The sequence below is a fragment of the Homalodisca vitripennis genome, chromosome 5, assembly GCF_021130785.1.
Source record: "Homalodisca vitripennis isolate AUS2020 chromosome 5, UT_GWSS_2.1, whole genome shotgun sequence".
Lineage (NCBI taxonomy): Eukaryota > Metazoa > Arthropoda > Insecta > Hemiptera > Cicadellidae > Homalodisca > Homalodisca vitripennis.
The window spans coordinates 107,970,301-107,997,174 of record NC_060211.1 but is presented as its reverse complement, the minus strand read 5'-3'; the positions used below and the strand labels follow the sequence as shown (position 1 = coordinate 107,997,174).

Sequence of the window (26,874 nt, the reverse complement as noted above, 5' to 3'; positions counted from 1 at the left end):
CAAGACTCTTGTAGTGAAATTACAGCTGGTTGTAGTGAAACAATCTTGGATTTTTCTCCATGAGAACAATTTTAAATCCCATGCATGCACTTTTACACCATTATTTTTCATCATAGTGTTATGTTTGGTGTCTCATTTTAAAGATATAATTAATACAAATCCAAACATTTTTAGTTTTTCTGCACAGTGCATACTGTTGAATATTTTAACAGTGAAATGCAAAAAAAGTTTGAGATTTTTCTAATTAACCTATAATATATTGAAAAACTAAAAAACATATGGATGTGTATTAATGATATCTTAAAATCTCCCATAATTCTATGATTACAAGTAAGGTCGTAAAAGTGCATGAGGTTTAAAATTATTCTTATGGGACTATAATCAAGATGGCCACTAGTACACAAGGCTCTTAATGAAATGGATGTTACAGCTACATACTAACCAACTTCCAAATAAATATTTATAAGCTACATGAAAAAATGGTGTGATTTTCCAATGTCAAGGTTGAGGACCATACTATAAAGGGAGTGAGAGTTAGTTGTGTTTTGTTGTTTTACCTTGTCTTTACCAAAGCAGGTAACTAAAACGGTTTCACCTGATATCTTATCTACAGCACGGCACTGCCATGGTTACAATTACTTAATACAATACAAAAGAGTGTTTGATACACAAGCTCTTTTTAACTGTATCAAACACTCTTTTGTATTGTATTAAGTAATTGTAACCATGCTAGTGCCATGCTGTAGATAAGATATCAGGATCCTTACTTTGCCTGATCATTTATTGAAAGCCGGATGTAGTTAAGTGACTCAAGTTTTATTCTATAAGAACAATATTAAAAGTCAAACACTTTTAAGCCCTTATTTTTGGTTGTAGAATGATGGCCACCGTAGCTTTTTAAAGACATAATTATAATTAATACATATTCAAATACTTTTCAGTTTTCTTTTAAAGTTTATACTTTTTTAATATTTAAAATATAAAATACAAAAAAAGTTTGAGATTTTTCTGAATGACCAATAAAATATTGAAAATCTACTGAGCTTACTATTATGATCAAGCACCAACTCATTGAAGTTGCGGCCACTGGGCTCCTGCCCAACAAACTGGTGTACAACTTCCTGACCCAGGGTCTCCAGAGCTATCCCGTATGTCAACGGCTTGCTGGAAATTCATAAAGAACGATTTAGTTTGAATATAAATAAGAATGAAGAAAACTATATGAATTTGTGCTCTAGTAACAAGTGCATTATTTTAGTAGTAAAATCCACTGAGGCTTACCTGCAAGACTGAAGGGTGAAGGGAATGGTAGCATCGCCAATGGAGAATCTTTGGCCATCAATGGTACAGACACTGACTCCCCAGTAGTCAGGGTTCATACGAGCCAACTGCGGAATGTAACTGGCTACCTGCACAATGCTACTCTTTAGACACTAGATATTTGTGTTCTCTGATACACCTAGAGGAAGTGAAGAGTCTAATACGTTCACTTCAGTTAATGTTCAAGTACATCATGTCTGTAGTTTGTTATTCGTGGATAACACACTTATGCATGATTTTACTACCAAGAATATGAAATAAAAGTACTTCCACTAAAATTACTCAATTAAGAAAACTCCTTTAATCTGTTTAGCTTAATATCACGTGATGGCAAGATTTAGATGAGTACGCAATGGTTAAATATGTATCAAATTTGTAGTTTTGCAACTAGAAATTTAATTTTTCCACTGCTCTTAAAGAAAACTTTCCCTGGCCAGTTAGTAACAATCCCTCGTTGTCTAATGGGAGAGCCAGTAGCTGCACTATATAAGTGTTGGAGTTTGAGTCTGAGTTATAGATAGTGCAGATTCAATTCCTGCCTATGAATAGTATATTGTATCAATACTCTCAACCTTGTATTGTACCAACTTCCGCCTTTATTCTATTTGATAAGATCCTTGCAGTGGCCAGTGGCTCGTGGGACAGGCAGAGTAAGGCTAAATAGGAGAATGGCCTCTCATTAAAAATGAAAAAAAGCGTAATAAAATGTCATATGAGTAAATGCTAGCTGTGAGTTAAATATCATTTTTGTTCTGTTTTACAACATTTATGAGATAATTATTTATAAAGCGAAGATATTTATTCTAAACCACAACATAAACCACAGAAATAATCTAGTTTTGTGAATCAGTACATCAGAGTAACCACAGTATAGTACTAGCAGCAAGAGAGGTTTTCTTAGTAATTCTATTATTATTTCATACATTTCTATTTCGCCAAACAGTTCTATAATTACTGAGTCTAGATTCACTGAACAATAAACTTCTCATAATCAGAACATACATAATTTACAGATTTTTTACTTTCTTCCACATACATTGCACAGGAAAAAATGTAATTAAAAACGTTCTGTATTAATTTTCAGTATAAAATTATTTATTAGGATCCCGTAGTCAAAATAGTGGTTTTTGAACATGTCCAAACAAACGCACATGGCACCAAACAGTCTGACCAAATTTGGTGTGCAACTGTAGTTACCAAAATATGCTTTTACCATATTTATTTGCAAATTTAATTTTGAACAAAAAGCTATGTTTTTGATCAAAGCATTGTTTGTTTGAAACAACTTTAATTAAAAATGTTGTTATAAACAGCCGAAGTAGGCCTAATAAAATAAAATAAATACATCTTCTCTCTTCTCTAAATATTCTTATTCAAAAAACTTAATTTAAATTCAGATTAACATGTAGTAAAACCATTAAAGACAATTCTGATGGTCTGATTTGTATGAAATGATTAATGTAATTCAAATTAATAAATATCTCAAGAAAACCTTTTCATAATCTGCTTAATTCCAAGATTTTTAAAATGTGCTTCAATTAAACCATGAGTTTTACTCATAAAGTAGGCCAAAAACCAAAGATGGCTTACGTGTTTTTAATAAATTTTTTACTGTTTAAAAATCATCAAATGTTAAGCTGCCATAAACCATATATATATATACTTTAAAATAATCTTCTAAAAATATTTAATTTAAATGTTGTATAGAAATTCAATACAAACCATTAAGCATCAAATGGCATATCAATGCATAGCCAAGGACGTAGCCACCGAGGAGGTTCAAGGGGTCCAGACACCCCCCAAATTTTAAATTTTTTTCAATTACGTTTTAGTAAACGATTATTATTATTTTAATAATTCAGTATTACTGATATGTACAGCTGAAAGATCGTTCTCAACAAAGAAACGGGCCAAGAACTTTTTAAGGAACAAAATGGGGCTTTACTCTCTGTCCACTACAGGAACATATCGGTTGTCTGAACCCCCCAAAATTTTTCCTGGCTACGGTCTTGTGCATAGCCTTCTATAATTCGACAAAAATAGAACAATCAAAACATATGTTAAGGCTGAATTAAATGTCTGATATAATAAGATAGAAAACTTGTGCTGTTATTTTACAATAATTACAACATAGTGAAATTTATTTACCACTATTATATTTATATTTAACTGCATCTATATTACTTTCGAGTTACTGAATTTACCTACTTTCCCTTCAGAATTGCTTTTGCACTTCCAGTAAAATTCCTCTATGTATTTTGTGAAACCTTGAAAATCTGGAATAATGAAGTTGTTTCGAAACGCCCTGGATATTAACACGAGATTACCAGATACCACACTGAAACAAAAATAACAATAGTCATATCGGTTATCAACAGTGTATTGTTTAAAAGTTTTTTAAGTTATAAATTTGTAACTCACTTATAAATTTGATTTTCATTATTTTTTCGATAGATGTGCTTTCTTAAGTATATTAAATATATTCATTCAGTTACAACTAAATATGTAAGGATAAATATTTATTTTAAATTACCTTTTAAAAGTCTCTCTGTTCAGTTTCTGTGTCTCTGGTGAACCTCCCTCTGATCCTGAACCCTTGTGTACTTTTCTTAAATTGTCAGTAAAATCACCTAACCTGGGATCATTCTTCCTAAGTCCTGAATTTCTCAAGGCCTACAACAATTCAAACTGACATGAGAATACAATAAATTGTAATACAGTACCTTTACTTTTAACACACATCTAAGGCATGTGGATGTAAATCTCATGTCCTTACAAGGCATTATAGCATCAAGTTTATTATAACTCTGAACTAAATCAACAACAGAAGTGTAACATTGTAGAGCAATATTTTTGTTTACAATACTGTCAACTGTGACATTGTGTATGACCTTGCCTACAACAACAAATCTCTTGTAAATTCTGAACTTCATGAAAATCATTAAAACCATAATATACATCAGAGATTGACGATTCTTCTTCTTATTCATCATTTAAAAAGAATGCTTGCATTTCATGTTTTACTTGTTTAAAAGTATATATTTAAAAAAAGTATATATTTGACTATAATATATACCTAATTTGTAAACATAATGTATTCTTGAATAAATTTAAATGGTATTACAATTATTTTCAAAATATAATATAAATTCCAGGATCAAAAATGTTTAAGTGGAATATTTGGTGAAAAGGATAGATATTTATCAATTTGTAAGTGACTGTTTCAACCTGGTTGAAAGTTTTGCAGAAAGAATCAATTTGAAGTCTAGTATGAAGAAATAAGAAAAACAAAACATTGCAAACTATTCACACTAAAAGCAAGTAATTAGTTCTGCAATTACTGAAAGCAATTTACCAGAATCCTGCTCTTTAACTTTGAACGCTTTGTTACACTTCATTAGATATCTCATTGGATAATTATTAACAGTAATTGAATTCACTCTGTTATAAAATTTACCTTGGGGAGTTTGCTTTGGAAAGCGTGTCGTAATTAACTCATAATTTTGATAGATCAGTTCTCCAGAAGTATTCTACTGATAACAGTTATCACGTGACGCTCCACTGGATGTTTTAATCAAACATGTCATCTCTTGAGTGTTTGATTGAAAGTGCGAATAAATTGACAAGGGCAATCCAGAAATAAATTGCATTTGACCTCTTAGTTGAGTGTAGCAAACTGCCTACCATTAGTGGCTCCTGTTTTGTAACATCAGAGCAGTGATTTTAATTTTGCATGTGCTATATATCCATAGTAAGAATTTCTATGATATAATATTGAAGTTCAAGTATTATTTCGTGCAATATTTTTCTAGAATACACCATTAGAGAATACACCGCCTATCGCTCGGTCGAGTTTGGCGTGCCGCAGGGATCGGTGCTCGGACCCTTGTTATTCTTAATTGTTATTAATGATCTCCCTTGTAATGTTAAGGCCAACGCCATTCTGTATGCTGATGATTCTACTCTGTTTAGCTCTGACAAAAATACCACTAACTTATGTAAGTTTATTGACGAGGCTTGCCTCGAGGCTAAGACATGGTTTCAGGCTAATGAACTTGCTCTGAATGAATGTAAGACACAACAAATATTATTTGCACTACAACCCGATCAGTGCACTTTTTTACCTAATGTCAAACTGTTGGGAATTGTCTTAGATAGTAAACTAACATGGTCAGATCACATTAGCCAAGTTTGTTCTAGATTATCTAGAGTTGTATTTTTGTTAAGACAGCTAAAACACTTTGTACCTAAAGAATACTTAAAAAACTCTTATTTTGCCTTTTTTAACAGCATACTCTTATACGGCTTACTTTTTTGGGGAAACGGAGTTGGAATTGATAGAGTTCTTCTAATACAAAAGAAAGCAATTAGGATTTTAACAAACTCAGACAGAAGTGCTAGTTGTAGACCTTTATTTATACAAGAATCCATTCTTACAGTAATAAATCTTTATATATACACCTGTCTTGTTTATGTTAAGGAGAATTCAAATGATCTTGTCCATAGGAGTGATGTGCACTCTCACAATACTAGAAATAGGCATTTACTAGACAAAGATTACTGTAGATTAAGCAAAACTCAAAAGAACTTTGGTTATTTATCCATTACCTTTTTTAATAAACTCGGTCGTATGGCAAATTCTGTAGACTTAAAGAAATTCAAACAGGTTATTTTCATTTGGCTTGTAAAAAACCCTTTCTATTCAATCAATGAGTACCTGACTTGTAAAAATGTAGATTGTAGTTTTTTAACTTAAGAAAGTCCACATTTTTATTTATCTACTAAATTTTATCTCGTTGATTCTATCTTGTTGATTTTGTCTTGTTAAATTTTATATTTTTGGATTTTATCTTGTTATCAATTTTATAGATTTTTTATATTTTTTGTTATTGACTTGTTGATTATTTGTTTTCTTGTTGACTCAACATTGTTGGTGTTTAGTTTATAAGTTACTCTAGTATATAATATTGTGCTGACTGATTAATTGTAAGATGACTGTGTCCATTGCTCACAAGGCCTAAAGACATGAAATAAATTCAATTCAATTCAATTCAATTAGAGGTTTGCAAAGGTATAAAAAGCGGCTAGGTTATATAAGAATTTAATACTCACAGATAAAAATTTTCCTATATGAATTAAATCAGTCTCTTCATCTCGGAACATATCAAATAACACATCTTCAGTACTCTTGTCTCCACTGCCACTGTCATCTGTTGCTCTGGAACACAATACATTTGGTTTCCAGATATGATTTTCCTCCCAACAAAGTTTAGGGAGCAATAACAACTAGTTGAAAATTCTTCGTGTTTTACGATGTAATCCGACCCTTAACGTACCTTTACTATACAACTGGTGTTCTGTAGCAAGTCAAAATAAAACTGTTGTATGTTTCTAAATTGTAACAAGATGAGCTAAATACAAATTAATAATGTTTATTGTTTATTTCAATATCTCAAACACAGGATTTGATTTTATAATTGGTTGTTTTAGAAGTGCTTGTATAAACTTCAGAAAAGGTTCCTTATATAACAATTCATGTGTATGAACATATCTCCAACGATTAAAAAAATTCCAGTAACGAATGAGTACATATTTACATTAAGACCATCGAGCTCACCAACACAAAAACTAATATCAAAGTTTAAAATTTACTTCTCTAGCTTCTAAACATGCATGACCTTGTCGGACCATGGATAGTTGTACCCTATCAAGTTCTTCCTGACAATTATTATTTATAAACATCTAAAAATTTTACATTTCATTTTTGTACACCTAAATAGAACACTCAGTAGCTGGAAACCACCTCATATTTAAATAATGAACTCTTCAGTATTGTAATTATTAATTCATATTTTACAAATTGTGAAACAAAACAAATTAAGTAAGTAGCATCATGAGGGAGGAAACTACGCCTTGTTAACTATTTAAAACGCTTTGTGTAGTAGGAACTTTTCTCACTCAACAAATTACTTAATTTCCTCATACCCAAATTGAATATACTGCATAGCATTAGGTTTAAATCATAGCTTTAGTAAATTAGCGTGATAATACAAAATTAGCAGACAAATACATTTTTCAACATTGAGTGGTATTAGTTTCATTCACTTAGACAGCCTCTGATTTACTTGATAATTACATATCCTCGAGAAAAATAATCATAGAACCAATTCAAAACTGCTTAGTGCTTTTACATAATCCTAGTAAATAGCTACCCCTCAGATTGTTATCCTTATACTCAACAAGGGCATTGTAATTAGTCTTACTCGGTTTGGTTTGTTTATTTTGATTAATTTTTCTTACAGCACACACCCCAATCAGGACCATTGACAATAGGTGGTAGGAGAGGGTTGGAGGAGAAAGGAACCATTTGTAAGGTGCTTCACTTTCCCGGGAGTTCTAGAGTTGGTCTAAGAAAATTCACTAATTATAGTATACAACTGTTAAGAAATACCATTTTTTATTGATTTTTCTATACAGGAGAATTAGCCAGCTGAGCCAGAGACTAAAGTAAAGTGCAACGTGAATAAAAAAATATAAATGTTAAAACATTTGTAATTAAAAATAAAAATCATTGGCAGTAGGTCTGCGTGGATATTTCTGTTTCTTCAAGGCTCACCTAAATACTTCAATGTGATCCTGAATCTTTCAATGCTTTAACCAAAGAATCCTTGTCCCATGACCATGAGTCTATCAATTTATGTTGCAGAGAGAGACATCAATAGTTATCCCAATAAATGCTAAAAGACACTTAAATTCTTATCTGAATGTTTGTAGATTGCAAATGCAGTAAAGATACCAGTTGATATTACAGAAAGGAGACAGAGATGAGAACCTCGTAAAAAAGAACAACACTATTCCATTTGTTAGCCCAGAAAATAAATTTAAGTCAAATAAAGTTTCTACAAATTTTATGCATAGTCATTTTTGAACTTAATCCTAGACTTTATAGTTTAAATTAAATTTAAAAATTATAAGTTCCCCACTTATAAATTTTGGGAACATAACCAATAATGAACTACAAATAAATTCAGCTATTGATTGAAAATGATTCGAATGTTTTCATCCATTTACATCTAGATAAACTTGAAATGGTTCTTTTCTTCTTCTTCATTTTAAAGGATGATTACTTTAAATTTTGTTTGGATTTTAAGTTTGTTTTCCTAAGTAATAAGTTGTTAAGTAGTATGTATTCTAATCTTAAACTTGAAGATTGTTTCTCTAAGTCTGTTTAGGCCAAAGAATATTTTTGTTCTTTCATATAACAGTAGCTGTAGAGGACAAACTCTATTCTTGGAATCTTTTTACTAGATCACTAGATCAACTATGCTAGACGAGAGGTTAAATGGATGTCAATGTTAGCTACTTAGAACTTGCTAGTGAAATTCATGTCTGGCAAAATAATAAAAAAATGTTTGAATTTAAAAAATGGGCAGTTGATTTAAGTTGAGGTAAATCCATCCAGTGTTATTTAATATTAAATATTTCAAACAATACATTCTGAATTTGTTATGAAAAATGTTTCTCGCTCACTAGTGTCTTTTGTTTTAATTGAGTTTCAGAACTGAACATCCAAATAATTTAAATACATTTGAAATTTTGTAGGCTTAACAAATAGTTTACAATGTATTTTTTATGGAATATGTGGTTTTCACTAACTTAGTTCTCACTAAACACTTTGACATTACATTAAACTCTGTGTTGTCTAAGTCCCCTATATGATCTATTTTACATTCTCCAAAAACAAGGGCCTCAAGGAAACATTCAGAAGGCACTCAAATTTCTGTCATTGAGTCTGATTCCAGTGGTTATTTAGTTATGTGGTTAATTTGAAGTTTGTATGTCAACGAACTATGATAATAAAATAAGGATTGGTGGTTCCCACTAGAGCCTCATACATCGTGTGGAAATGCCGATAGATCATTAATTAAAATATTAACATCAAAACCAGTACCTACTGGGCTCAGTACAGATTTTCGAGGCAAATTTATGTATTAACAGATTTTTAAAGTGATGCTCTTTTAATGGTTTTTTTGTCATGAATTTTTACATAATGACAGGTTGGCATAGTTTCTGTATTGTGTATTAAGACACAGGGGCGTTCCTAGGGTTGGTGACATCCAGATCAGCGTAGCCTCTGCAACCCCCCTCACTCCACCAACATTAATATAAAAGTGAATAATTTAATGATAACATTTATCATCTCTACTTTTAGTCACATAATAACAATGCAATATTTATTAAGGAGTGTATTTTTATTGTAATTTCATATTATAGTACAAGTGTAGGCTGTGGCTGTGTTATTATTATGCTTCCTGCTTCAGCCTAACACCACGACGCCCCGTACCTCACCCTAAATTGCACCCGGGGCAGCTTGCCCCAATCATCCCTTTCCCCTTCGAAAAGCCCTCCTAAACTATGCAGTCAAAGGCCTACCGAAGTCTTGATAGTGACCATAAGCCTACAGAAGACTAGTGACTATGACTCCACTGGATTTCGAAGAGTTGTATGAGTACCACAGCTACTGTTAACACTTCAGAACATCAATAATGTTCTTGTGCTGTTAATAATGTAATTTTTTAGCTCTAAATGTGGTATGAGTACAAGATCTCCTCTATTATCACATTTAATCAATGATGAATTATGATGTTCCTTTTAGAATTTCTGCCATTCAGCTGACATCTGTTATTCATCTTGCTATATGATCAACCAGTCTATCAATAAATTCTGATCTGTAAGCATATAACAATTATGTATAAAGTACTGAGAGGACAAAGTCTTTCATTGAAAACTGTGCAACCCAAGTAAGTTGTGTAGACAAACTTAAAAGGTTTGAAGTATTTACAGAATCATCTAAGTGCAAAAACTATTGTTTCTCTGCAAAGAATTTTCTGACTTAAATCAGTTAAAATTATAAGCAGAAAAAATAACATATAAAAAAGCTTTTACCATTATTTCAAAATTAAGTTTCCAATTGCTCTATATTTGTATTTCTGTCAGTGAAAAGAAAAAACCTGGACCATGCCAGATATCACATCATCAATTAAATGTAAAGGTTTTGAATCAAGAAAACAGTGCCAAAGGGGAGAGAAGCACTTACACGATTTTATAAATAATTGTCCTTGGTTTTGCCTGGGACATTAAAAATGGTGTTTTGTTTATATTCAGCTATCCTACTGTAAAGTAAAATAGTGTTTCTGTTATTTCCTTGCCTTACTTACCAAAAATATAATAATGAATATTGATAGTATATATTTAAAATTTACTAATAATATAAAATCATGAATGACCACAAATAAGTATTATTTAAAATATTGTTTTAAAAGATATCCCAGTTAAAATGTGTTAAAAACGGCCTAGTGAAACAATCTTGAGTTTACACCATGATAAAGCCAACTTCAAACGACCTTGAGTTTGCACCATCAGGCTTTGTCAATTTAAAACACAATGACTTTATGTTTGGGCATAGAATTATAGTGATACTTCACATTCTATAATTAATGCATATCCAAATACACTTAGATTTTCTTCAGAAATGTATACTTTTTCAATATTTCAATATGAAGTGCAAAAAAGCTGTTATTGTTTCTGAGTAATCAATAAAAATATTGAAAAAAAACTAAAAAGAGTTTGGATGCATATTGATCATATCATCCTTATTCCTAAGTGAGATATCTTCCACTGCGACTAAAAATAAGGTCGTAAAAATCTTTGAAGCTCAACACTGTTCTTATGGAGCTATTACCAGTCCAGCCGGTTCTTAAGTATAATAATTTCTATATTACTCATATTTGATTTTTTTAAATATGAGAATAAACAGATAGATTGTACAAAAGGCTCAATCTTTCATTTTCAAAAACATTTAAAACTGTAATATACAAGTATATAATATTATTTATATTTTTTTTGTCCTACATCTCTTAGATCAACATGCATTAGACATAATAGACAGTATGAAACTAATTGTTTTGTATATGTTTTTAGTGTAGGCTAAATATGGTTTTGAAATATAATTTGGGTAAAAATTTTCATTAAATAGTTTGAAATTCCATTTGTTAAACCAATTAGCTGCTTATATATTTTTTAAATTAAAATTATATTTTTTGAACGGATTACCTCAAAACTAAGTAAACTCTCTATTATATCAATAAATCGTCAAAGAATAATTTTGTATTTTATTTATCCCATTATTTAACCTGATACTTTTTCAAATTCAAATAATTTAAATATGATGAAAATTACTCAAAATTGAGAAAGAATACAACATGATGAAACACTTTACAATAACAACTATGGTTTTCAAAATACAATGGAATTCTAACTACATCAGTTAAAATGGAGATAGGGAAAGAGATCCCAACACAGGTAGTGGTGTAACAAAATTAATTGCTTGGGTATTGTTTCAATCCAGAATGAGTAAACTTGTGTCAACATTATTTCAGTTATGTAATCATGTTTTATAAATTGATCTTATCTCCTTCAAATTACTGTATGGTTTTACAAGGTGTTCAGCATCTTTGTGTATCCCTGAGTAATTTTGATTAGTCTTATAATTTTTGTTACTTCATCAATTTAAAATATTTATAAAGATTGTCATTTTAAAATAATTGAAAAAATACAAGGTATTGCTTTGCAAATTCAGAGCCTACACCAATGAATTTATAATAAAAACGCAAAGAATGTCTTATTTTACCAGGCAAAGTTAGGGCTAAGAGGCCGTCTCTAACACTTAACCTGGGAACCAACAGCTCAAAGGTGACTTCCGAACCTCGACTAATCGCTGGGCAGACGGGCTTTTTGCTGACAGGATCGGTAATTTGTACTTGAAATATATTTGATACATATTAAGATACAAAATGGTGTCAAAACAAACTGAGTTTAAAAAACAATATAAAGGACAAGTTTAAATCCAGAAGGTGTACTCATACAATTAGAAACAGTCCAACATATTTTAACAATCTATAATACTGGATACACTAATTTCCTTATGAAAAGTCTTCAAAATTAATATCCAATTTTGTCTGTTTTATTGTTTGTATTAAATCTAGCTTAAAGTAAATTATAATTAGAGGGGAATTTCATGTAATAGTTATTCTATAGCTGTGCTATCTCAACCCTAAAATATAAACAAGATTTTGTAATTTATTATCACTAGTAAATTATTACACAATTTCCAATATTAATTTTATTTTTGCAAGGCCTTTGAGAATCAAAGATTCCATTGTCAGGCAGCTTCACAAAAATCTTGTAAGATCTTGTAGATTTTTAAGATATTATAAGATCTTTATTTTCTGGATGAGCTGGATGCCTTGATAAATATAATATATTATATTTTACCTCAAGGGTAAATTGTTATGTACTTTAAATAGTGTAATAAGCTCATAACCAATAATGAAGAGCAAAAGCAAAAATTACCACAGCATATTCTAAACAGGCTTCGGTTCAACAACAAACAAGCATCAACCACTACTCATAGTATAGCATATCATTTTTGTAAATCTACTAAAACAACTCTTACTGTTAGCCAGCTCTATACACTAATAAAATACAGTAAGTGAAAGTAGCTTGAACTCAAAGTAGATTGTTATAATATTATTTCTAAAAGTGTTCATTGTCAATGATAAATTCAAATTACTTGTGAGCCAGCTGTAGCCAAATGAGTTTTAGGTTTGCCCCAAAAGAACAAAGTTAAACCATAAATAAAACATTTCTTCTTGTTTTAGGTTGTAGAGTTTTGTGATATTTATTTTAAAGGTAACACTTATATGCCTCCAACTGCCATAGGAGTTTGTGAAATTTGTAATTTTTTTATTCAGCATTCTACTAAAAAGTTTTTGAGGTTCTTAATTTTTAGGCTTATGTAGCTGGTGTCATAACGAGATAATCTAGGGTTTTCTGTTTCACGCCGCTTTAAAAATTGCTAATAAAACTAAAATCTTGAAATATTTTGGCCATTGTGGCTAGAAATCTTTAGTAAACAAATGTTTATTGTTCACTAAAGATGTCTCTCCACAGCAAAGCTGAAATATTTTTATACTTTAATTAATTGAGTTAACAACTTTTGATGTTATATTAACTGGAAAACCTAGATGGTAACTTAAAAATTGTTTTGTTAAATAACCAGGAATATCAGTAAATTTTAAGGATTTGTATGATATATTACATAACTCAACAACTGTATGGACCAAAAACTAATGAGTAAAACGGCTTAAGATTTAACGTTGTACTTATAAGGCAAAAATCAATATAGCTACCATTACAACTGGCTCTAAAGTATCCATACTTTTTACGTGAATGTAAACATAATAAATTATTTATTTAGTAGCTTTCATTAATTATTCATAATAAAACAAGCATGCAGGTACCTAATACATATACAGTTATATTCTTAACATTATATTCTTATCCAATTATATTCCTAATATGGATACATTACATCCGTGAATTACAAGGTTTTACAATTCCAGAAAACTGTGAACAATGAGAATATTTTTGATTTCATCAAGAAACTTACAAATTTATAAACCAATTCTACAATCGAAAGGGAAAAATCTCTCCTCCTCTGGGTATAATTTTATTAGTTACACAACAATCAAAGTGCAATGCCATCCCTCAATTCTTTGGACCCAGTGGTGTATCTAATGGAGGATCAGGGGGATACAACCATCTGCAAAGGCCCTAAAAATCAAAAGAATTCTATATAACCATCTTCCAGTTTGTTTGTAATACGGTAGTTAAATGTTATATACTCCCAAATTTAGATTTATTCCATTATCCCTTAAGAGTATTGCACTTTTCAACCAGTTCATCCTCACTCCCACCCCTCCAAGTTCTTGTTACACCACTGTTTGGACCCCAAACATTGCACACTAATTGTTAGGTACCACTGATCTTGTTTATCCCACCATAAACATGTTTACTGCACAACAGTATCTTTATGTAGAATATTAGTACTCTCTAATGAAATCCCACTCACTTTTACCACTCCATGTGCGTACAAACCGACAAACCCATTCCCAATTTTACTGTTCACCTAAGTAGCACCTACAAAAACGCAAAAACAGGCTATCATGCAAAGAGGAAAGAGGAATGGAAGATCAACCAATGCACTTTACTTACGAGTGAATGTAACTTGTGTCATGGATGAAAGCATATCCTCTTGAAGCATATAAACACATATTTTGTTAATTGTTTTAATTCTAGAGAACTATTCTTAAATGGATTGAGATTATTACAACAATATAATGAATGAGTGAAATGCCATAGCATGAACTAAATAAAAGAAAACTATTGTATTAGTAAAAGTAAAAACCAAACCAATGTAATACAGAACGCATTTTATTATATTTTAGTTACAATGGTGTCTTATCCTTCAAAATGAACTATTATACCAATCACTGAAATATTTTTGTGGTGTTTCAATTATTTTAAATTGGGTAAAAATTGTATTAATTTAATTTATAATTGTTTACATATAGGCTATAAAGCTAATCAATTTCAAAATTACAAACTTGCAAGTTATACGTAATATGTTTATTTACAACTCTACTTCAATGACACTGTTACTTAGATAATTTCTTTATATGTAAACATATACACATAGTAAAATGTTGTATTTTTACCAAAGCAGAATGAAAACACAAACAATTTAGAAATGAATGTATGTCTGTTTTGTTTATACTAATTTGAACAAATTCCTTCCTTTAAATTAATACTGATATCTTACATTTTTGTTTTGTTTTATTTTAGTTTTTTCTTTATTAGCAATTAATTACACAAATTGGAACTGGCTTAATTAATGTGAAACGTTGTTAATCACAGTAACTAAAAATCTTTATAGGAAGTGTACCACAAAAATTGTTGTTCTCTTCACCTATTATGACATTAAACATGTATGTGTTTTCTTTATCCAAAACTATGCTAAAATATATTCTGCACTCAATAAGACGGTACAAAATTTGAACAAATTACCTTAAACAAAAAATACTGATATTTCACATTTTTATTATTTGTATTTTAGTTTTTTAAGGCTTTATTAGCAATTAATTACACAAATTTGAGTAACTGGCTTAATGTGAAACGGTTGTCCCAATCACAAAACTAACTAAATCTTTATAGGAAGTGTACACAGAAAAATTGTTGTTCTCTCACCTATTAGACATTAAACATGTATGTGTTTTCTTTATCCAAAACTATGCTAAAATATATTCTGCACTCAATAAGACGGTACAAAATAACTATTACCTTAAACAAAAAATAACAGTATATTTCACATTTTTATTATTAATGTATCATGTAGTGGAATAAGTTAAGGCTATAAAACCTAATTTATAACATTTGAGTAATCAGGGTGGCAACTTGTCACATAGTTACCTTCCCAACACAAAACAATGAGACTAATGATCAATTGTAATGACAAGTTAAATGTGGTAGCTCAAATGTGTTGTAATAAAAATGAGAAAAACAAAAAGCTTCAACACTGAAACCTTGAATATTAATATAAAAATGTATAGTTAACTTTATATTACATTTAGGAGTAATTTTAAATTAACTCAAACTGTTTACCTTTGACTGGACGTGTTTGCTCCAGTTAGAACTGCCTTCAGAAAATCCTTCTCATGATGGTTGACATGGTTGTGATTCAGTTTGGGGGCCTTGAAGTAATAAAGTTTATAAATAATGTGGCAGAGTTCATTATTAACTGATGATATAAATAAATTCATAAATACTACATGCAAGCATCAATGTTATTTGTAGGGAAATTTTCATGTCTTTTTGCGGATAACTAACTAATCATACCATAATTCAGACAATTTTATTTTTATAATTATATTCCATTTTATACTTGAAACTAACAATAGAAAAGTAAAACAATATTAAAAAATAATGTTGATACTTTTTCTCATGAGAAACAAATTTCTGGAAGTGACTTTTCACGAACATAACAAAAATGAGAATTTTCAACTTTTCTGCAAAATTGTCTCAAGTGGCATTGGTGCCATGGTGATATTGCATCTAGCAATCTGTCTGAAGCAATCCTGAAAGAGTTGGGGTTTTGTGGGATCAGCAAATGTTCCCAGATCATCTCCAAGTCTTTATCAGAGTCATTTTTGTTTGCTTGTGGATCAGATCTTTTCAGGAGTGAGAAAAGTGAAGGGTAAGTTTTGATTTTGCGAAAGATCATCTAAAAAAACTTCTTGTTTTAAACAGGCTGAAATTTTTATTCTCAGATTACAACAAATTTGTGTTCAATCCAACTTACCTTGCAATAATGTTTAAATAATTTTGTATAAATGCTTTTATAATAGTAAGCTTGTGTGAAATAGTCTCCAAAACTGAAGAGTGAATAACTTGTGTGTACAACAGGTTAGGTGAGCCTTTCAACACATTAACTGACAACACACAACTGATTGATGTTAGTTGATCTCACTCAGTATAGATCCACAGTGAAGATATTAACATAGGTGTATCCTATGTGCTCGGGTCATTAACCTTTTAATTTTGTATGTGCAGAACTCCATATAAAAACAGAATATTATTGGGAATGCTCACAAAGTGCTAATTTTAGTGCAATATAATTCAATAAGTATTTACTATAAGTAGTAGGTTCATCTTATCTAAATTTTATTTTGATATTTCACCATATAAACACTAATTCCCATGCCAAGAGTCAATGTGTAGTATATTTTTATGTAATATTTAAATCACACAATGTATGTGTCACAAGGCAGATATTTATGGAAATATAATACTAATACAATATAACTTGTGTTTTTTTTATGGACAAACTCATGGAGTTTCAATTTTTTAAATTTCACTACGATATTTTGTAATTTTATGTAGCCTTAAGTGTTTTAGTAGAAGACAATAGTATTGATTGTGCAATAAAGTAATTACGACTACATCAAGTGTTTTAAAAAAAGTCAAAGTGCCACTGCCAATTGAATATTTCCAATTGTAGTTTTATTAGTGACCTCCCACAATATTGGCACAGTCAGTAGTCATTCAACAGGTCATGTGCATGTGAACGGAAATAATCCTTTGGAATATATTTAGCTATGAGGACACCTCCATTACCTGAAGCTGTGTTATTAGCACTTAAACATTTTTTATTATTTGTTCATAATGAAATCCATTAAATACACATAATATAGCCAATTAATTGCAGAAAACTAATTCTAATTAGTCAAAACTGTTACAGTATTTGTTTCTTTAAAAAACATTTGAAACAATTTGTTCTGACTATTGTAGATATTTTATAAAAATAGATGACAACTTCCCATTATTTCAAAGTGACTTACTCTAAATTCTATAATTAGTGTATGATAAAATCTCATGTATAGATGGTAAATCAAACAAATTTATTGATAACTATGATAAAATATTTTATGTTCAGCAGTACTACATTTTTTATATTCCAGTGTTTACTTGATTTGATATTCACAGCAAAGAGGAAAAGTGCATGCAGTGTAAATATGCATATAAATGTATACATATTCTATTATCATATTTTAATTAGTTTCTTAAAGTTATAAAGTATGAAATAATTATTTATGGTTCTCTAAATTAATATTCTAGTCAAATAAATTTATAAATATTACAAATCTTAAAAGTTTTAGAATTGGGAGCCTTGCACATTTTAGATTTAAAAATGACTAATTCTATAATTCAGTTACTCACCGGTTCACTATGGAGTGTTGCTTTAGGTCTGTATTCCAGAGACTTTAATTTCAAACCACCAAACGCCTGGATACGACTCCAGGCCGAGCACCATCGGATCAACTTTATAGGAACTACGTTATATTTACAAAGTTCTCTGCACAAAATTCGCTCGCCGATCGACTGAATCATGGTTTTCCTTTAGTGGACCATATTTCGCGACTTTTCGTTTGACCTAAAAGCTGAACGCTGTGTCCGACTCCTAGAAGGTTCTGAAATAAACTGTCAGCTAGGCGCGTGAGCGGGCATGCGCAGTTCTACCTCCATGACTGGCCTACATTAGCGCTCCATGTAAAATCAATATGAAGCGGTTGGTTATATAGCCTGACATGAAATATTTAACTTTTCCGTTGTTCAAGAAGAAATTGCTTCTGGATATTTTCTTATCTTAAGGTTCCAGACTCAGTCATGGCGGTATTTAAGCGACCAATAGGAAATAATGTATACATTACATCATTACATTACATTACATTATTTGTGATCTGGCACACAATAAAACGTCCTATAAAGCATACAACTAAATCCTTAATCAAGTACAGTAGTACTAGAATATAATTGAAAATATTCTTCATTATGTTAAAAAAACACACAATATTCAAATTAGTAATAGTTTTACATCGTTGTTTTGCGCGCGGGCATCAGATTTGCTCAAGTAGGCTGCAGTGTTATTCTATAGAGTGCCTTCTAGATTTCGTGGAATTTTGCGACTAAAAAAATAATAGTCTGTTTAAATAGAAACTAGTTACCGTATCAACGCAAAGTCTTCCTTTAATATATTCAAGCTACAAATAATTAGAATCAGGAACAAGTTATTAAACTACATTTATTACAGACTGAGATTGTCATGTTAATTAGAGTATTAAATTCTTTGTGGCGGTAGCGTGGCTGTATTTTTTAAAGCCCCTCGTTCAGCTGTCATAGTCAATGTTTTAATTAAAATATTAATTATATAAAACCAGAGTTTAATCTATTGCTATTACTTCAATACCACTTGTACAACAACGCGTACAAATTCAAGAAAGAAAATGCAGTTTTATTTTCAGTTATGTTTTTATGTAAAAGATAATTTTGTCACTACCCATATACTGAACAAATAAACATAAATAAACTAGGAAAATGAGGCCAAAAATCTGAGATTGTCTAAATTTAAGGTTTGTCAAAAAAGTAGGCTATACACAATACAAGAAAAACGAAAAAGCGAATCGATGCGTATTAATTATATTTTTAACATGATACATTTTCCATAGTTCTACAACCTAAAATAAGGGACTACAAATTGTTTGAAGCTTAACATTGTACTAGTGGGGTAAAATTCAAGGTAGTTTCACTACAGCCAGCTTTTAAGTTAAATTCCACGTTTGGGCGTAACGAAGCAATTTTACTTTACAAATTAATTATATTACTGGACAGCGTTAATCTAGATAGAATTGTACTCTACTGTACAGACAATCTATTAAATATTATGTATTGTTTATTAATTCATAATTTAAACTTTAAGTTCACTAATACAGTTTGGATTGGTTTTTTTTTAATTTTGGAGATCAACCGACGACATAGACTGTCACAGATAGACTACCTAACCACAAATGTTATGGTTGTCTTACAAATGTTAAAGAAGGGCGTGTATAGTAAAATTCTTTAAAATATGATACAGATACTACGAGTATTAAAACGCAGATAGGGTGGAGAGTTAGCACTAACTGGTGTACTGCCAAACTGACCATACCAAGATGATTGTGTGTTTAAGTGCTGGAGTAGTTTTTATGTGCTGTTCCTTGTGTAATAATATACCTGGTTTTATGATGATATATCAATGTTTATCATCTGAGCATTAGCGAAATCTATAACTCAGTGGACTAGTAAAATTGTTTTTCTGTAGAATCCCTTGAGAACTAATTGAACCATGGGTTCGAAATTATAGACATACACGAATTCTACGCAGACGAGATCTTGCTCAGTGGTTGTGTATATCCCCTCGTCTAGCCAGGATGACGTCAAGGATACGCCCACGGTCTGCAGACAGTTGAGGGGGTGGCTCATGGGGAGGATAGCTCTGCAATTTCACAGGACAACTTTTAACAGTTTTTTTGCAGAAGTTAGGTCAATACAGTTTTTCTTACAATGGGATGAAACATATTCCATTAGGACGCCATTATGAGAAAACACTTAAGTTCTCCAAACAGCGAAGCTTGTAATGTGACGCGTGGTATGGCGTTCGCCTGCTTTGTGTTACAAATGGATTTTATTAATTGCTCTCCTATCCCAATGTCTAAGCTAAATGGAAATTTTGAATATATTATTTTTAATGATCTGTTCACGTATTATTTCATTTCTTATCCACGATTAGAAGACCACCTTAATGAAGGTGAAGTCCAAAACATTGCTATTGTGAAAATTCATCGAGACACTTGACAGTATCCCCCGGTCTAGAACTGGCCCGCAGACTATTTTCGTATCTAGAAACGAATCGGTCCATTAATGTCCTCCGTACTGATTCAGAACTTCTAGGCACAGGCAGCGCAGATACTTCATCTAGATTGACGATCCAGAAGACTGTCCAATACTAATTAAAAGTATAAAACAGTCTTCAGCCTGATCAGTACATTATGCCAATGGTCCTTCGGAACCTTTTGACTCAAATTAAACGTTGACTTAGACTGTTACATTTTACTTTGTAGTTTTGAATATATAAAGAAACTTTATCGTAAATCTATACCAACGATGATTTAATTTCCTTTGAAATGTGATAATTTGAAGAATGTAGCCTAACGTATATAAAATTAAACCTTGAATATGACCACTGGGAAATGAACCAACCCATTAAGATAAATTTTATTGTCAGTTTTAAAACAAAACAAAAATAAAATACCTACCGGTACTGCACAAACATATTATAATTACAAGCTAACACTGCAATACAAATTTATATATGTATATGTATATATATTTATATTAAATTGTATAAATGGCAATAGCCATATTTAATTTCAATAAACATTGAATCGCAAAAAGTACTTGCTCCCGGCGGAAAAAGTACCTGCCATCTTCAATAGAATAAGAGCACTATCGACTAATAATGTTTCTACAAGTGAAAGTAACAGATCATATCTTGTCAAAAATAAACATGGAAATGACTTACTTATCTGAATTCGTTGTTGTTCTAATCAGCTGTGTCTCAACATGAAAACATATTCAGCTGTTTAAACCATGAAAGTTGAGTCATGTAGATTGTTTGTTACAATGTCGTTTTTAAAATTTAATACTAATTATCATGTTTAAAGTTTTTTAACCCAAAATATCGTTTTATTTTTATACTGCCTAAATACTTACATTAACTTTTGAAACAAGAAAAAAAACTTGTAAATGTGATATGTTACTAGGTTAAGAAAAATGCCATAACTTTTTTATTTCTTGAGCGATTTCAAAAAATGAGGTACCGTTCGTTTTATAAATAAGTTCATATTTTTTTATATTCTAGTAAATTTTTTATACAGGAAGTAGTTTTTGAGAAATTCACCATCAAAGATTTTAACTAGCCGCCATTTTGAATTTTGTTGAGTAAAAATTTTAAATTTTTTTTAAAATTGACAATCTTTACTAGATTAGCATATGTTGAAAAGTTTAACTTTGTACCTTTAATGGTTGTTTAGAAAAAAAATTTAATGTAATAAACACAAACAGACGGACAGACGGAAAACGATGCATTTTAGGACATACATTTATAGGAACTTTTTGGTTCGTTTTGACCTCAGGAACAACCTCCTGAAGTTTGTCGGTGTATTTCAGTTACACCCTGTATATATATATATATATATATATATATATATATATATATATATATATATATATATATATCGTGACAATTAAATTAATTGTATTATAAATAAATTTAATAAGCTAATTGTTAGAGAAGAAATATTATCACTCCAGTAGTTACCCGAAGAGAAGGTGATAATAAAAACGTGCAAAGGCAAAGTGAGTCACACTCTCTAATGTCCTGCAACATCTAGAGACGCAAAATAAATCTGACGCAACTTAGACCGCACCTCTGACAAGATAACAAAGGACTGTGACATTAATCCAGCACATCCGTTGTAAAAGAAACGCTGACGCAAATAGATCGCGGTTGTTTTCCGGATTCGCTGATATCAAGATCTTACGAGATGACTGGCCACTACTGAAGCGGTATTCTTGGGTCACTATCTTCTGGCTGAACAGAATCGGACTTTAATAAATTGTCCGTAAATAATATTTGCACTTCGTATAAACAAAAAGATCGTCAAGCAGTTACCGGAGCAAAAGGAAATATAGAATAAAAGGTCTTATAATGGGCTGGGGAAACGCTATTTACTCTCTTGGATAAACAGAAATTTTAGATCACATCAAACTCCATATTTATGTCGACAACACAGCTTGCCATAGGTAACAACCCAGTATCACTAGGGCAACAGACGTTCAGCTGTTGAGTAAATGAAACAGTAAAACCGAGTGACGATGGAAGAGGCCGCGCCATTAGCCAAGAACTAGAATATGAGAATGCTTGAGAACAAGATGTTGTAACGGTGGATTTGCGTGGCATAACTATTTTCACCTTTGGCCAGAATGCTCTCTAAATATCAGCCTCAAGTGGTATAAATAGATATAACCGAACATGTCGTAGTTTGACGTTTGTTTAAGGCAAGGTACTGGAATGGGCGTGCTGTGTGTCTGGCTAAACATGACAAGGTTACAAATAAAAAAAATCAGTTGCCGGCACATAAAGGTTCTATCTGATATTTAGATAATGTCCTGACCTTTAACGCTCTCTCAGAATTCATACAAAGGGTTTTCGTAGTGAGGAACCCCTTTAATTCTCTCTTGTGACATAGGTGGAAGGCCACCCACTTTCCCTGCAGCTCTGGTATCTTATTCCATTGAAAGTTCCACCAAGTGAAATTCACACGTGGGTCCCGGAGACGGTAACTGCTTGTAGGCAGTGAAAATGTAAGGACAACTATCAAGAACTTCGCGTTTGTTGCAACGACCAACCAAGTAGTGATCGTGAATAACTAGAAGATAGCCACAGAGGAACAATATTAAATTATATTATTCCTCTTAGTTACTATTAATATCGCTGATCTAAAAACTCACTGTACATTCTAGAAATATGCACTAACTTCAAGAGAGAGTCAGACTCGATGACTGGTAATCCCAGTACTACCTTCACAGCGTATAAAACACTTAACACAGTGTAGATAAACTTTTAAAGCTGAGAAATGAAAATAAAGATGTTATTCTAGACTTTATTGGCGTTCGTAAGTAACGGTATAGTCAAAGAATATTTTTTATATTAATAGTAGACTATATTTTATATTTAAGAAATGCAGCCAAGTAGTGTTATGCTACTGCACGACTGGATTTTCGGATTCAGTTAAGGGCTTTACATCCTGGATAAATAAAAGCCTTTTACTAATCAGTAGTGTAGTTAGTATGAAGGTGCAACAGCGGTTAGTTCTGGCCTAGTATGGAATCTTTTTTTGATGATATATATCGGAAAGTTATTAATTATATTGTCCTATAGGAATCGATTTTGAGAAAAAAACCTACTATTAATTATTATAAAACTAAAATAACAATGTTTTGCCATTAATTAGCCTACTATGTAACTATGGGGGTTATTTCACTACCATTACACGTTAATTTTGCCTGACGCTATAGTGCGTGATGTATCGTATGGTAGTCAAGGTCATTCGGTATGGAGCCACAATGAAAGTGTTTTCTATAGGTATTCTAGCTAGACAGTTACTGAGAATAACTTAAGTTAGTATTAAAATCAAGAAGTAGCATTTTGTGCAGTCAATGATTAGTTTATTTGACACGTATGTCATGTGGAACGTAAATTCAGCACAATGACGCGGCAGGGTCAGGTGTTTTCCTTTCATTGTATAACGATACTGGTTTCGAGCATTCACGTTACAATTCCGGAAAATGACTTTTCCGTGCACGCACGATAATTTTCCGACAAGGATGTCAAGTGCTTGTAATGCTTACATACTACTCATCATTATATTTCAAACGAGACTTTTATGGAACTTTACGGAATTCAGGTAAAATGTTTTCTGCAACATCATCCATACCAACATCTATAAATTGTAAATTTTAGTCGTGACTTAAATAAAACACAACAAATATGGCGTAAAACATACTACTAATATATTGTTTGGAAAAGAAATTTACCGGAAACATCTTTTTTATTTATGTCGAGAGAAAATCGATTCGACTAAGTACCGAAAGAGACGATTCACGTATTTCTGTACCGAGATTGTGAACATTAAAAGTACAAAGTCAGGAACTGGTGGTGATATATTGTAACCTAACTAATCTAAGTTTGAACTTAGAGGGTTAATATGAGGTTAGGGTGTTTGGAAGTTAGTACCTGTGTAAGCTAACGTCCGCACGTCGGAGCATTAGCTTTGGCTAAAGTAGCCGAAGTAAAGCATTTAAAATGGCACCGCCTGCCAGACCGATATGGCGGCTGCCTTATTATCTGTCTGCCTTTATATCGAGCGGCTAGTAAGTGACTCAGTTTTATAATAGTGACAGCGTTGCAGTCTCTGAATTAATAAAATTTGCTTCCAGTATTGTTTGTGAATATTTCTTTATTTTCGGTATTATAAACAAATGTACTAAAGCTTTTTAAAAATATCATCATACTGAAAAATAAAAATAATATTGAAAAACGTAAACAACCCGAACAAAAACACTTAGAAAATATAATTGATGTTGAATAACAATGATTGCCAAGATTTGGTAACATTAAAAGGTAACAATATTAACAGGCCTACAAATCAATTAGCCTACCAGAACGTGGTAGCGTATATGAGAAGAACGAACAATAACGCGTTAATATTGGCCTCAGTTTATTTAATATCTTATTTAAATAATTGCTATGCTCAACGCTATAGCGCTGTTGTTAGGTAACATAAGTACAACAAAGTACAAAAATAATAAATAAATAAAAACATTTAATAATAATTTTGATTATAAATGGTATTTTTGGTTTAAGAAAAATTAATCATGATGCAACTAAGAGAATTTGGCAGACCAAGATTTGCAATCTTGACCTTATCGACCAAATGGAGCAAATAGAGAGCAATATAAAAATCTCGAAGTTATCCTTAGGGGATTAAAACATGGAACACGTCATTGAAAATTGTATTCTAATAGCCTTAAAGTAGAGCCAAGACTGGAATCTCCATGGTTCGTTCTCTACATAAAGCTGTATCTAACCTTGTTTACCATATACGTTATCAGTATATTAATTTATGTAATAAATTAATATGGTAGTAATATGTAAGCCGATCCCTAAATCTGGTGTAAAGTAGTTGGGTGTACATTAATGTTATACTTAACTTTGTTTCAGAACTTATATAAACAAAATTTGAAAAGAAGTTTGCTTGTCTAAGTATGGATTTGTAACTCTAATTAGTGTAAAGATTATACGGTAAATGAATGAATTTGTTTGTATCAAAAATATTAAGAAAAGGCTTTTTTAACACTTGTATTACGTGTGTGGTTGTTGATCACATTTACGTATACGACTGTCGCCTCGTACTTTACTCGAACGCACATCGGAAAACGCCACTTTTAGTGTCTCATAGTAATATATGAAAGGTAAGAGTAATGAAATATATTATCTCATTATTATATCAATGAGACTTTAGTCCAATTAAAGGTAATTACACTGACTATATACAAATTTAATGGATACAATTTACACTAAACCCGAGAAAACAAACGGTTAGACGCAGAAGCTGAGTAACTACTGACAGAATACTGAAGCGTGGCCATGGTCAGTTGCTATTGCGTATTAACACATTGTTAAGTAATAGTTCCTTGTTAACAGTTGGATACAGTGACAACTGACTGACGACTGTATCTTGCTAGGCTACTGATTGTTTCTCGACTTGCAGAAGCGTGGTCATGGTCAGTTGCTATTGCGTATTAGCACATTGTTAGGTAATAGTTCCTTGTTAAACCGTTGGATACAGTGACAACTGACTGACGACTGTATCTTGCTAGGCTACTGATTGTTTCTCGACTTGCAGAAGCGTGGTCATGGTCAGTTGCTATTGCGTATTAGCACATTGTTAGGTAATAGTTCCTTGTTAACCGTTGGATACAGTGACAACTGACTGACGACTGTATCTTGCTAGGCTACTGATTGTTTCTCGACTTGCAGAAGCGTGGTCATGGTCAGTTGCTATTGCGTATTAGCACATTGTTAGGTAATAGTTCCTTGTTAACCGTTGGATACAGTGACAACTGACTGACGACTGTATCTTGCTAGGCTACTGATTGTTTCTCGACTTGCAGAAGCGTGGTCATGGTCAGTTGCTATTGCGTATTAGCACATTGTTAGGTAATAGTTCCTTGTTAACCGTTGGATACAGTGACAACTGACTGACGACTATATCTTGCTAGGCTACTGATTGTTTCTCGACTTGCAGAAGCGTGGTCATGGTCAGTTGCTATTGCGTATTAGCAGATTTTTAGGTAATAGATCCTTTTTAACAGATGAACACAATGATAACTGTCTGTCTTGACTGTATCTTGCTAGACTACTGAGTGTTTCTCGACTCGCTGAAGCGTGACCATGGTCAGTTGCTATTGCGTATTAGCACATTGTTAGGTAATAGTTCCTTGTTAACCGTTGGATACAGTGACAACTGACTGACGACTGTATCTTGCTAGGCTACTGATTGTTTCTCGACTTGCAGAAGCGTGGTCATGGTCGGTTGCTATTGCGTATTAGCAGATTGTTAGGTAATAGATCCTTTTTAACAGATGAACACTATG

General features: G+C 31.6%; 1 protein-coding gene across 2 annotated transcripts in view; it reads right to left on the bottom strand.

The window, feature by feature from the left end:
* The window catches only part of LOC124362683 (glutaminase liver isoform, mitochondrial-like), a 30,217-nt gene extending 11,946 nt beyond the window's left edge, over positions 1–18,271 (bottom strand). Inside the window, exons 1-8 of one of the 2 annotated variants that reach the window (XM_046817385.1) lie at positions 17,998–18,271; positions 15,883–15,971; positions 14,437–14,475; positions 6,433–6,538; positions 3,854–3,993; positions 3,529–3,658; positions 1,282–1,409; positions 1,049–1,164 (exon numbers count right to left, since the gene is read on the bottom strand). In XM_046817385.1, the coding sequence (XP_046673341.1) occupies positions 1,049–1,164; positions 1,282–1,409; positions 3,529–3,658; positions 3,854–3,993; positions 6,433–6,538; positions 14,437–14,475; positions 15,883–15,971; positions 17,998–18,168 (919 nt within the window). In that variant the 5' untranslated portion in view covers positions 18,169–18,271. The remainder of the gene's footprint in view (positions 1–1,048; positions 1,165–1,281; positions 1,410–3,528; positions 3,659–3,853; positions 3,994–6,432; positions 6,539–14,436; positions 14,476–15,882; positions 15,972–17,997) is intronic. The other variant, XM_046817386.1, reaches the window with a different exon arrangement.
* Positions 18,272–26,874: the final 8,603 nt, after the last annotated feature.